This window comes from Dermacentor silvarum, chromosome 7, assembly GCF_013339745.2.
Source record: "Dermacentor silvarum isolate Dsil-2018 chromosome 7, BIME_Dsil_1.4, whole genome shotgun sequence".
In the NCBI taxonomy this organism is placed as follows: Eukaryota; Metazoa; Arthropoda; class Arachnida; order Ixodida; family Ixodidae; genus Dermacentor; species Dermacentor silvarum.
In genome coordinates, this window is record NC_051160.1 from 59354893 (window position 1) to 59367032 (window position 12140).

At 48.1% G+C, this 12140-nt stretch overlaps 1 protein-coding gene across 1 annotated transcript in view; it reads right to left on the reverse strand.

Moving 5' to 3' along the window:
* LOC119458088 (homeobox protein Nkx-2.4) overlaps nucleotides 1-7382 on the reverse strand; it is a 29250-nt gene extending 21868 nt beyond the window's left edge. Inside the window, 2 exon segments of the mRNA XM_037719903.2 lie at nucleotides 6932-6971; nucleotides 6973-7382. Of these exon segments, the coding sequence (XP_037575831.2) occupies nucleotides 6932-6971; nucleotides 6973-7359 (427 nt within the window). The 5' untranslated portion in view covers nucleotides 7360-7382.
* Nucleotides 7383-12140: the final 4758 nt, after the last annotated feature.

The window sequence follows — 12140 nt, forward strand, 5'->3', positions numbered from 1 at the left end:
GGGGCAGTTGCTGTAATGCTTTCGCGGGAGGTCAAGCCTAATTACTGAGTCCAGAGGGCATTGTGGGCCCGCTCTACCGAAACGTCCTTGACGTCACATATCTCGTCTTCCGCACCCCTGCCGTGAGTTTTGAACCACCAAGGCGGCGTGAAAGGCAGCAGCAGCAGCAGTGGAAAAGTCGAAGGAATATGCGAAGAAAGCTCCGCTTTAAAAACTAGGAACAGCAAGAAACGGAAGTCCTTTTCCTAAGCAAGGTCTTTATTAGTTATGAAATAAGCCGTGACCAAAAATTAAAATAAGTGATACGGTTTGGTTTGCGGTACTTGGCTTTCAGCTGCTCACATTCGCGGACTACATGCAGATGCGCATTAAAAAAAAAAAAACATTTGCGTTCTTCGGCTCCGTAGTTTTCGCTGCGTTGCCGCAGAAAGGTGTCGCTGGGTGTAGTCATCTCATCTGTACCATACCCCTTGAAAATGTTCTGGTTGCCGGCTCTGTTCTCTACGCAATCACGAAACGAAACAACAAACGCCACCCAAGTATCCTCACTGCAACGAATGTGCAGTGGCAAGATGGCAAATTCGACACTATGTGGCCGAATTCACCGGTGTCCAGACTAGTACCGCTATAGTCGCCATGGCGGTCAGGTGCCGAAAAAAAAAAAGCATCTCGTTTTGGTTTCTGTGTTTGCGTATGACACAAACACACAAGTCGACAAGGGTCGCACGCATACGCACGCAAAACGATGTAACTTGCATATAGTTTAGAGTGATGTCAAAGGAAACGTGGACTCGAATTTTGAAACTCGAATTAGCCTTGTCTCGAGTCAGCCAAATGTATCATGTTCCTTCAGATTTCCTAATCTCGTCATATCGCCTAATCCTCTGTCGTAAGCTTCGACTACGTTTCCTTTGGCACGCTTATGGGCCAGTTGCTATCCACTCTGCGCATGCGCTTTTGAGCCCGCTACTCTGCAAACAGTAGAGTTTGATGCGAATATTACAATAGGGAACTCGGGTGCTACGATCGCTCGGCTACCATCCATGGGAATGGTGGTCCTATTATATGGAGTTTGGCTAATCTTCTTGCTCGTGGCTTCGAACGTTCATATGACGCTATTTATTACGCTTTACCTGCGTAAATTTCCGAGCACTGTTTTTCTAAGCAGAGCAATTGCATTTAGTCTACGTCGCATGCGTATAATCATCGTGGTTTGTTGCGTTTATCCGACGCGATATTTTGCGGAAAGCGATCGATTTGCAAAGTCAGGAGACTGTTTGAAGCCAGACTGCTGAAGCTTGGCTCACGGCCGTGCTGGCTCAAGAAGGTTGTGTGCTTAATCATTTATATAACCGAGGCTTTGTATAGCATGCTTGTGCTGGCTAAAAATGACATACTTGCAGCTTCCGTATAGAAACCAGCTGTAGTGCACGAATTTTCTCTATACTCCATCACACAAGTCGTTTGCGGCACTGCCGCGAAGGTATGAGACGTACACAGGTAATGTTAATGTCATTGCGCAGTGTAATATAGTTCCGGGCGTAACTGTCTGATTATTGGCCGGATTAGAGAGCTTTATTTTTAATTGGTACACGATACGTTGCCGTGATACGTGTCATGCTAGGACCTTTGCGCATGCACGTAGTAGACCGCGAATTACTGTGGCAATGAGCAGACAACGCGAAGCGGATGAACACATATCGAGGGGCATTCGGCCTTCCTATTGGTTAAGGAGTCCTGCAGCTTCCACAGAGCTGCGAAACTACTTTTGAGATGGAATATAGCAATTCTTGAGTGTTTGCAACACTGTGCTTGTGTTTTTGTGACCTTGAGTATCACATTTTGTAAGCGTCAAGTGTGGATTTCATAGCTTTCACATGTACGTGGCCATGTACATTCGTTTGTCATGTTTGTCTTCAAGTTAATTTGTAAGGGCGTTTTCTGAATAAATGGCTAGGTTGGCGTCCATCTCCTGCTGTCTCTTTTTTTTTCTGTTCAACATGTTATCCTCGTACTGGTTTCCATTTTTCATTTGTTGCGTTAGTATGCCTACGCGCACTGCGGTCTTATGTGGACTAATAATGTTCAGGATGCATGTGCCGAATAATGAATACTTTCTTCCGGAAGCATAAAAGCCGTAAATGGGCCCGGAAACACCCTGACGGAGAAACAAGAAATGAAAATAGCTTTCATATACTCTCTGCCAAACCCAGCACTGTGTAAGATAGAAGTGTTAGGGAAGGGTAGAATACAGTGATCACAGTTATTGAGGTGAAGGATTGCTCTCGGTTTGAAGCGAGAAAGCGCAAGGTTAGTCAAGAGGAAACAGACCATCTATAAGTAGTGAGTGGAAAAGCAGATTAATTCAGGCTATATAGTGCTCGCGAACAAATATGCGACTTTAAAACGGGAAGGTGAAAATAACAAAAATAATTAATCAGACCCTAACTAGACTCAATTCTGAGGCCGCAATGGAGGTTAGAGGTAAAGCACCAAGACAGCAAATGAAGTAAGTTTTCCCAAGTATAACAAAGTACCTAATAAGTAAAGCGGAAAACATGAAAGTGCCCAAGTGGTCGGAAAGAACTGGCTGAAGTGTCGACGGTGATAAACAAGAAGAAACTAAGTGAAATCCTATATTATAACATCGGAAAGATTGAGGAAGTCATAAAAATAGGTGGGCAGCATGAAGTAAATGAGAAGGAGACTTTACACAAGAAAGAGCAAGATGTATGGCAGTGAAAGATAACAATGGCAACGCTAGCAACATTTTTGATGATATGGTAAAGGCAGCAGAGGAATTCTATACCTCACTGTACAGTACCCAGAGAGCCACGTAACCTTGACTGGAAGTAATTAAGAACAGGATATAGACAGGATACGGAATTAAGTTGCATGTGTAGCTACCGCTAAGGTTAGAAGGGCTCTGCAAGACATGTCCCGTGGGAAAAGCGGCAGGGGAAGATAAAATAACCGTCGCTTTGATCAAAGGTGGAGCGGATATTATACTGGAAAAGCTTAATTACGACCCTTTATTCGCCATGCCTAAAGCCTTGAAGTGTGCCAGAGAGTTGAAAGAATGCCAACGTCATACTAACTCATAAAAAGGGAGACGATGAAGGATGGAATAATAATAGACACGTTATCTTGCGTTCCAGCATTCTTTACAAAATATTCGCCAACGTAATTTCCAATACAGTCAGGGGCAACACCTGAATTTAACGGACCCAGAGAGCATTGTGGCTTCAGGAAGGGATATTCAACAATGGATCACAGCCACGTCATCAGTCACGTAATTGAGAAATCGGCGGAGTTCAACCAGCCCCTCTATATATTGCTTTCGCGAATTACGAGAAGGCGTTTGATTCAGCAGACATGAAGGCGTTGTGTACTGCTGAGAAGTGCCGGAATTATACGTAACAATCTTGGCAAATACCTTAAGTCTACACGAGAAAAGAGAAAAAATAGCTATCAAGAAATCGATTAGCGTAAGCAGACACAATCTCGCTAATGCTATTCACTCCATGCTTAGGACGAAGTATTCAAGCTATTAGACTGGGGAGGAATAGGAGTGAGGATCATTGGCAACATTCAGCTTGCAGATGACATTGTCCTATTCAGCAACGCTGGAGACCACTTGCAACAAATGATTGAGGACCTTAGCTGACAAAGTGTAAGAGTAGGGTTGAAGGTTAATGTGCAGAAGACGAAGGCAATGTTCAATAGCCTAGCAAGAGAACGAGAATTTATTATTAGCAGTCGCTCTCCAGAATCTTTGCAAGAGTAGGTTTACATGTAAGTCAGTCACCAAAAGGCAACCTTCATCATTAGAAGGAAATTTCCTTCATCAAGGAAGGAAATCATTAAAGGAAAAAAATGGAGTGCAGTGCATGTGGCAGGCATTACCAAGGCATGACCGGCAGAACATATGGGGCATAAGCTTGGAGACTAACGAAGGAGCTTGATAAGAAGTACGACTGCGCACTGAGCAATGGAATGAAATATGTTCAGCGTTAGGTTAAGAGACAGGAAGACATTGGAGTGGATCAGAGAGCGAACGGGGGTAGCCGATATTCTAGTTGACATTAAGACGAAAAAATGCAGCTGGGCAGATATATGTAATGCTTAGGGCAGATAGATAACTGGTGGACCGTTAGAGTTACAGAATCGGTGCCAAGGGAAGTGAAGCCCAGTCGAGGACGGCAGAGAAGCAAAAGGCAGGACGGTGCGAAATGTTTACTGTGGTTATATATGTGTGTATTTATACCTTCATTTTGTTTCCTAAAAGAAGTCGAGTATTAGGAGTGAGAATAAATACCATACTTTCCTTCTTGAACTAGGCTTTCATATCGCAGCGCCCATGACGTCATTGTACCATCGCCCGGTTCATAGTATTTTCGCCTGTTTCAGTCCTTTCAGTGGAGAAAGAGTTGACATATTTTTCCCCGGCTGACTTCTTCCACACTTAGGAATGCAATGCGATACGTCTCTTGGTTGACAAACAGTTAACAAACGTTGAGTATACACTGCCAAAATCGATCAATGTCGCGGGCAGATGGCGCAGGAATTCCAAGAGCGTGTCGCCATTTGTCTTTAGTTCTTGTGTTCGCTGTGACGTATGTCAAGGTGTCATCTCGGTGGCTGACCTATTCACGAGTGCAGAAGTCTAATACACCCGAATACTTCTTTTTTTTTTCTACCTTTCTTTTTGTGCCCCTTAAGTGCACCTATAAAAATCTAAGCACACACGCGTTTTCGCATTCCAGACTTCATTAGAAGGAAGCCGCCATAACTGGGAATAACCACACCTCCCTAGCCAACGCAGACAGCCGTTGGACAAAAGTCTTGCGCGCAGCTATACTCGATAACCGCGATATACAGCTGTCATACGTAAAAGGCTCTTGTCAATAAATGCACCAAAATTTCGTATTTCTGCTGTGTGAATGTTGTATTTCGTTTATCATGGCATTGCGGAATTTGGAGTGCGGCACTGCGAATTTAGAGCAAAATTTGTAACTGGGTGCGGTGGTTCGAATGTCGCGGGGGCCACATTTAGATGGGGTGCGAAATATACAAGAATGGCCGTACATGTACCGGGAATGGGTGCATGTTAGAGAACCCCAGGTGGTCGAAATTAATCCGGAGCCCCTATCGTGGTTCTGGCACTTAAAACCCCACATTTTATTTTTACTTCTGGAATTATTATGACACCGAGCCATGTAAACTACGCGAGGTGCAATGCTATATCAACATGGTTTACATAACCTGTTACTCGCTGTCAACAGTGCTGTCATAGGCAGCGTTACAATCGGTTTCGACACTTGTTGGGAGGACTTTCATAAGGTTTGCATGACGGCTGAGATATATGAACCGAGCGTGCCTGTGTCAAAGCCCGATACGAGCCCTTTCTTAAAGTGTTTTCCCTGCGTTTTCTTAAATGAGATTAGTGCTTACGCTATCTTTAAAGCCTACCCTTTCTTTAATTGGAACAAAGTTGTGACCCTTGTGGTGCCTAAACATAAAAATTGCGTGAGGTTACACGTTGTATATAGGTGAATAAACACAATTGTACGCATTGCCGCTATAGTTGTTAAGAATGTAATTAACCGCTTTGCTATAAGGCTTCGCGTCACACGGATTGCAACATGTGCATTGTATCTGCAAGAACATTTTAAATGTTTGGTGCAACAAAGGTATTTTCTGACCTCCGTACTTAGGCGTAAATGAAATGCTGCCATCAGGACTGTTCGGAATGGGACTGTTCCTTTCTGGAGCCATACAGTCTCCAGAAAGAGTACATTTTCAACCTATATTTTTTCAGACTATACAGAAACGCATGTCAGCTGACGCTGGACTATTCAGGTCATCATCGTGCACTTTCCTGTACACCTATGTGTTGCGAAAGTGTACGGGATACAAGCAGCGTTCGAGGGTGAAGAATAAATCTGTATACACATGACGGGTGCATGAGTTCCGCCGCGCTGCTATAGGTATAGCAGTAGTTTCCGTCGTCATTGGAACTTATTGCATTAAGTGTCCACGAAGCTATAGACAGTGCCCGCAACTTAATAAAATGCCGAGCAGCCTCTCGGTTTCCTAATCGTGTAGCAATTGGCAATAACTGTCAATTCCAGTGTGACCGAAACCCTTGATTGTTATGTCGTGCACATGGGCATTCTTTTCGTATATACAACCCGAATGGTCCCGTCTGCACTGTTATGCATGGGTGCTCTTAGGGCGTGACCAATGTTACCTTCTTGACAGCTGGATACAACATAACGCTAATTTAGTTCATAACAATATATGCCAGGCGGCCCCCACTATAGCCTCCGTAATGTTAAATGGTTGCACACTCATGAAAAATGAAACATTAAAAACCGCTTGCAGGAATCTACAGTGTTGATCAACACATATATAGCTATAAGTTCGTGTATACACGATCCATGCGCCACGCTGCAGTGTCGTTAGCCGCTGACGCTGCCGACCGGGAAAGAATACGACAGTGCTTAATAAAACCACGGAGGTATCCTATAAGCACCTGTTCAACGTGCTGCTCAGATGCGTGGGCTGAAATGTGAAAAAGCGTACATTTGTTCAACATATTATATCACAACGGCATTATTTACGTGCCCGTTGGCGAGGAGGGCCGATGTGTGCATTGGCGATTATTCGAGTGCGAGCAGATGGGGATGAGTGGTCCTTCTAATTCCCCAATATGGCGGAACGCGAGTGCAGTTCTATACCACATGCATCGCGGTCGATTGAATTTTCGGCGCGCCTCCTCATGTTGATTGTCGAACTGGCTGAGTTGCTGCTGCTGGATGCCGACTAGACCGAAAGGAAAACTATCTCTATAGCACGATCAAGCACTCCCGCGGGCGCACATGCGCACACACACAGGGGAAGGAGAGGGTGCAACGTGTGTACTCACTGGCAAAGCGTGGGTCCGGCGCCGTTCCGTACCATCCGGCAGGCCGCAGCCGCGGCCGCCGACTGCCTCATCGGGTCGGCGTAGTGACCCGTCAGGTCCGGCGGGCCCGCGCCGTACTGGGAGCCGGGAAAGCCCTGCGAACCCAGCTGCATCCCGTAGTGACTGTTCATCATCAGGCCTCCGAATCCGCCGGTGGCGGCCGCGCAGCTGACGGTCACCGTGTCGTCGTGGAAGTGCTGCAGCTGCTGGACCGTGCTCACGTCCAGGGGGCTCAGGATGTCGGACACCGAGAACGGAGTGCTGTTGTGGCCTAGCTGCTGACCTTGGCGGCCCGACGGGAGCACTGTCGTCGTAGTCGTGTCTTCGTCGTCGTCGACGTCCTCCTGGTGTCGGTGTTGAGGCGTCTTGCGGGCGGGACTCATGGACATGTCTTGCCGCGGACCGAAACCATGCCGGCGCCTTGGCGCTGCCTAGCCTCCGTTCGGCCGGCTCCCATGCCCGCCGCCGGCGTGGTCCTTACACGTCTTCTTCGCTCTTTCTTTTTGCTTCGCTTCTCTTCGGGATTCGTCTCTTTCCCCGATTCGCGCGGGGCGCTCGAGTCGTCCCTGTCGCCCGTTCTCCGCTCGCTCCTTGTTCTTGCTTGCTTTTCCCCTTAGGGAAATCTCGCCGCTTCTTCTTCCTCTGCTTCACTGCCTCCTCCCCTCTTCCTTCGGGGAGGCATGGCCGCCATGTTGGCTCGTCGCCGTCGTCGTCGGTTTCGGCGCTGCTAGTCTCGGATGCTCGCGGCGGCGGCGGCGGCGTGGTTGCTGGCTGCTTGCTGCCACGAGGTCCCACTCGGCACTGAGAGGCCCCTCTTCGCCGCTTTAGAGGGGGCTTCGAGTGGCGATTTCTCTTGTTGTGGAACACGTGCGCGTGCGTGCGTGCGTGTGTGCGAGCGCCGCCTTGTCGAGAGACTCGTCCACACACACCGAAACGGCGTGTGACGCGAGGGTCGTCGTCGCAACGCGCACCTCCTCCTTCGTTGCACCCTCCTCCTCTCCCACCCAGCGTCCGGGCTTTAGCTTTGGCCTCCGCTTTTTTCTTTGGTTCGGTATTACTGCATCTGATTTCCTATATTTCGCTTTCGCCCTCGCCCATGTACCCCCTTTCCATTCTCCCTTCGCGTCGCACGGTTTTGAGGAGGAGCCACCATCGGCCCTGCGTCGTTGTCAACGGCTTTTTACTTGTTTTGTGTGTGTGCGTGCGTGCGTGCGCGTGAGGGTGTCGAAGTGGGGCGTGGTCTCGGGGGAGACAAACGGCTGTGATGCCGTTGACGCTGGAAGCGACGGCGGCCAGGAGCTTTGCCGAGAGAATCGCTCATTGCTAGGACGCGAGAATCTTCTCCCTCAGTTTTAGCGCGTGCACAGAGAACTCGCTTATATTTTGCCTGTACCCCAAACCAGCGAGTACGTAGAATAGCTGACTCGCTAGCCTTGGGCCCCAGCTGCGCCGAGCCTAAACCTCCGGTATCCTTACGTAGCGAGCGGTTGCTACGGGAAGGAACAGAGGAAGGCGGAGCCTGCGACCAGATCGGTGGGCTCCGCCTTCGCCCGCCGGTTACTGTGGTACACCGGCCGCTTTGTGTACGCGCGCGGAGAGAGAGGCGGGGGCGAAGCCGTGCGCTTCGACAGCCGGAATCGTATGAACATTTCTCTCCCTTTCGGCGCTCTCGTTCGGATAATGTGTCACTCTGCTCGCGCTGTCCAACCCGTAATGTCAGGGCCAGTCGCTGACGAAAGGCGTGGCTTCCAACTCCGCGGATGATTGATGGCTGTCGTCACAGGGAGAGGCAGTGAGCTTGGACGACCCCGCCTCAAGCGCGTTTTTCTTTCGGAACGAGGCTTTTTCTTTTTTTCGTGGGGCTTCGTGAGGCGCCCGGGCGCGTGTGTCTTGTTGGCGTGTCCGTTGACGTAGTTAGCGGCTGCCCGCTTTCGGGATCGCTAAGTACATACGTTGGTCTCTGGAGAGGCTGGCTATTTATCGCTTCGTCTCTCCAGGGTATTGTGGGGATGGTGTAGTCGTTGGTTGGCGGCTGGGCGCTCTTCGAGCGCCTGTGTGGCTGGCTTGTGCGGTCGCGTCTCTTCGTTAGCGCGGTGCGGCCCTGTATAAACGTCTGGCTTCCAGAGCGTTCCCCCTCTACATCTCCTCCCCCCCCCCCCCCCCCTTCAGCTTAATAATCAACTCTGAGCCTAAGCCTTGCGGCGAGCAGTGAACGATGCTCTCTCTCCAGTAGGGCCGGGTACGAAGTCGAGGCAGATCCGTCTGTAGGGTTTAGTTCTTTCCGGACAATACCCCGCGTCGTCGGAACTGCTCGGTTGTATTCGCGCTGACTTAGAACGATGTTCGCAACATGTCCCCTGAGAACCGCAACGTGTAGTTCCTGTCACGGCCATGGCGTGTGTGTAAATATTGAAGAACTTGCAATTGTGCCCTCTTTCATTGAGAAGATATTTTATCGAGAAAATAAGTTTTAAAAAAGCTTCCAGGGCCTGCTGTTTCTCATACTGGCGGAAGAGAGAATTTCTTTCATGAAATGCAGATCATTTTTTTTCCTGGGCATGCAAATACCACCTATATACATACAGCGCACTGGGCAGGTCAAGTAAGATTAAGCATCAAATTATAAATTTTTGGATCCCAAACCCACAATCTGGCTGTCAGAGAGGCCGTAGTTGAAGGCACAGAATTGATTTCTAATGCTTCGTGTTCTTCAGCATGCACACAGAGCTTGGTACGAATGGGCGTTTTCGCGGCTATGGCTGAAGTCGAACCCATTACCTCCTGCTCAGCTGCAGAACACAGCTGCTGAGTCATTTTGGCGAGATAGATAGCAAGGAGAGGAAAGGCCAGACGAGCGTTCAACCAGACGAGCGTCCGGTTTGCTACCCTACACTGGGGGTAAGGCAAAGGGGGAATAGAAAGAGGGAGAGAGGGAGCACTGTGTGTGCAGCGAAGCGCCGTGACACCAAAGTCAAGTCCATAGCAGGTGATGTGCGTTGAAGACATCTGCGATGAACCAAGGGCCAGTGGTCGTTGTGAAAAGGGTTCGGAGGTAAAGCCTATCCTGAATGCGAAAACTGCGCATTAAAGAAAAATAAAGAATAGATGAGCAAATGAGAAAGAAAATAGACAAGCTGTTAGGAATAAGACAAGAAGATAACCGTGCAGACGAAGATATTATTACATGCACTAGTAAAATTGCTCGGCCCTTGGCCATCGAAAACAGCACAGCGGAAAGCATTGGTCGCATTTTTTAAGCGAAGCTTTATAGACCTTTTCATCGGGCGAGGAGCAAAGGGCGCGCGACGAGCCTTTCCTCCTCTCTGGCTTGTGCGAACCGGCGCGGCGCGGCTTGAATGTGTCGCCGGTCGCGCGCTGCGGAACGATTTGGAGGTGTTTTAGCTATAGTTCTGAGTGCAATTTACGGGATGTCAGTTCTTACGAGGTCGTCGATCAACCACTGTGTAGCCTTTAGGTGCAGCAGTAGCTACAGTATCTGGAAATTTCTTTTGTATGTGCAAAATGTGACGCGCATCATCAGCCGCGGTGTGTGTATGTGTTGTGAACTATGTTGAATGTATCGGTTTTCACTCGACGAAGAATTATTGTAAAACATCTGCATCAGCCACCGGCATCGTTCTCATGCATTTTAAATCTAGTAGACTGCAAATCACTATCTCTACGTTAGCCTCCTGCAAGAGGCCGACGGCTTTGCTCAACACAGCGAGCACTGTGGTTGGCAGACCAACATGATACACACAAGCTTCGTGCTTCGATCGGCATTGCCTTTTTGCCCTGTAAGGCACAATATACAAAGGGGATCACATAAAGAGAATCGGACAGCTATTTGTAAGGACACAATTTCCGTAAGATGGGTGAATGCTTCCTAGATGACTGAACTTACGAGACTGAAAAAAAAAAGAAAAAAAAGAAGGGTTCATATGTTCTCCTTTTGCGGCAAAATAAAACAAAACACGGGATAACGACGCAATAAGACTTCGCATGGTCGTGCCGCATGCTTGGACCACTTGGACCATGCGCTATATAGAACAAACATATCTATAACACAGCATTTAGTACTGCCTCGGACGCTCACGCAGTCTGCAACTGGTCGTTCGACCATTCGAAAAGTGTGATTCACACTGGACGGTATGCGGTTATTATTAACCAAACTATTGTATTGTTTCGGCGGCACAAGGCAGTCGCCCAATGTATCTACAGATAACCACTTCAAGGCTTGTCAAAGTAAACAGCACGACTTATTCGCCAGCAGAATGGTTCCCACGCTGTTAGGATCGTGAAATGTTTCGTAACTATACTCGTTGCAGCTAAACCAGAACTTATAATTACAGTGCTGAGAATGCTGCAGTAAGGTAACAAGTAACAATTGTGAAACTAATTTTCAGAAATACCTAACTGATATTCGAGAGTGAATGTAAGCTCAAACAAACGCGCACACCTCGCGCTAGGTGTCTCCGTCCGCCCTAACGCCAGGAGAAAATAGAAACTTTAGACTTAAATTCCTTCACTAAGCCCCACAGGACCGTTAGCCACATAGAACATGCAATTACATGCTAAATAGACCGCGGGAGAGTGAATAGATCCACCAGAAACTGCCGCCGAGCGTATACCACAGCATACAACACGGGCGTTCGCCCAAGCCAGCATGCCAACTGCCCATAGATGGCGCCACTGCCTACGCAATGGCGGCGCCCATGAAAAAACGGTCTATAGGCTCACAAGTGCCGGCGGTGGTGGTGTTGGTGTCACGCTGAAAAGTGGGCCGATCCTGGTGATTGTGCAGAAAGGGTCCAAGCTCAGTGGCACATACCAGGGACAAAAAAGAGAGAGAGAGAGAGAAAGAAAATCATCACGAAAATCAGATACACACACGACAAGCTTTTCTTACCCCCCTTTTCTCGACAGGGGAAGGGCTGGTGATTTTTTTTTCCTTGAAGAAGCAGGGATATTAAATGTGTACTATATAGGTGCCGCATTGGGCATACAACTATGTGAACGCAACCCAATTCCACCATTTGTATTCATTCATTCATTTTATTATACTGTCAGCCTCATTTGGGCTATAACAGGGGTGAAAAAAACAAACAAGCACATACATACTCAAAAAGAAGCACTCCTTATACAAACATCTATAAAGATATAACAATGA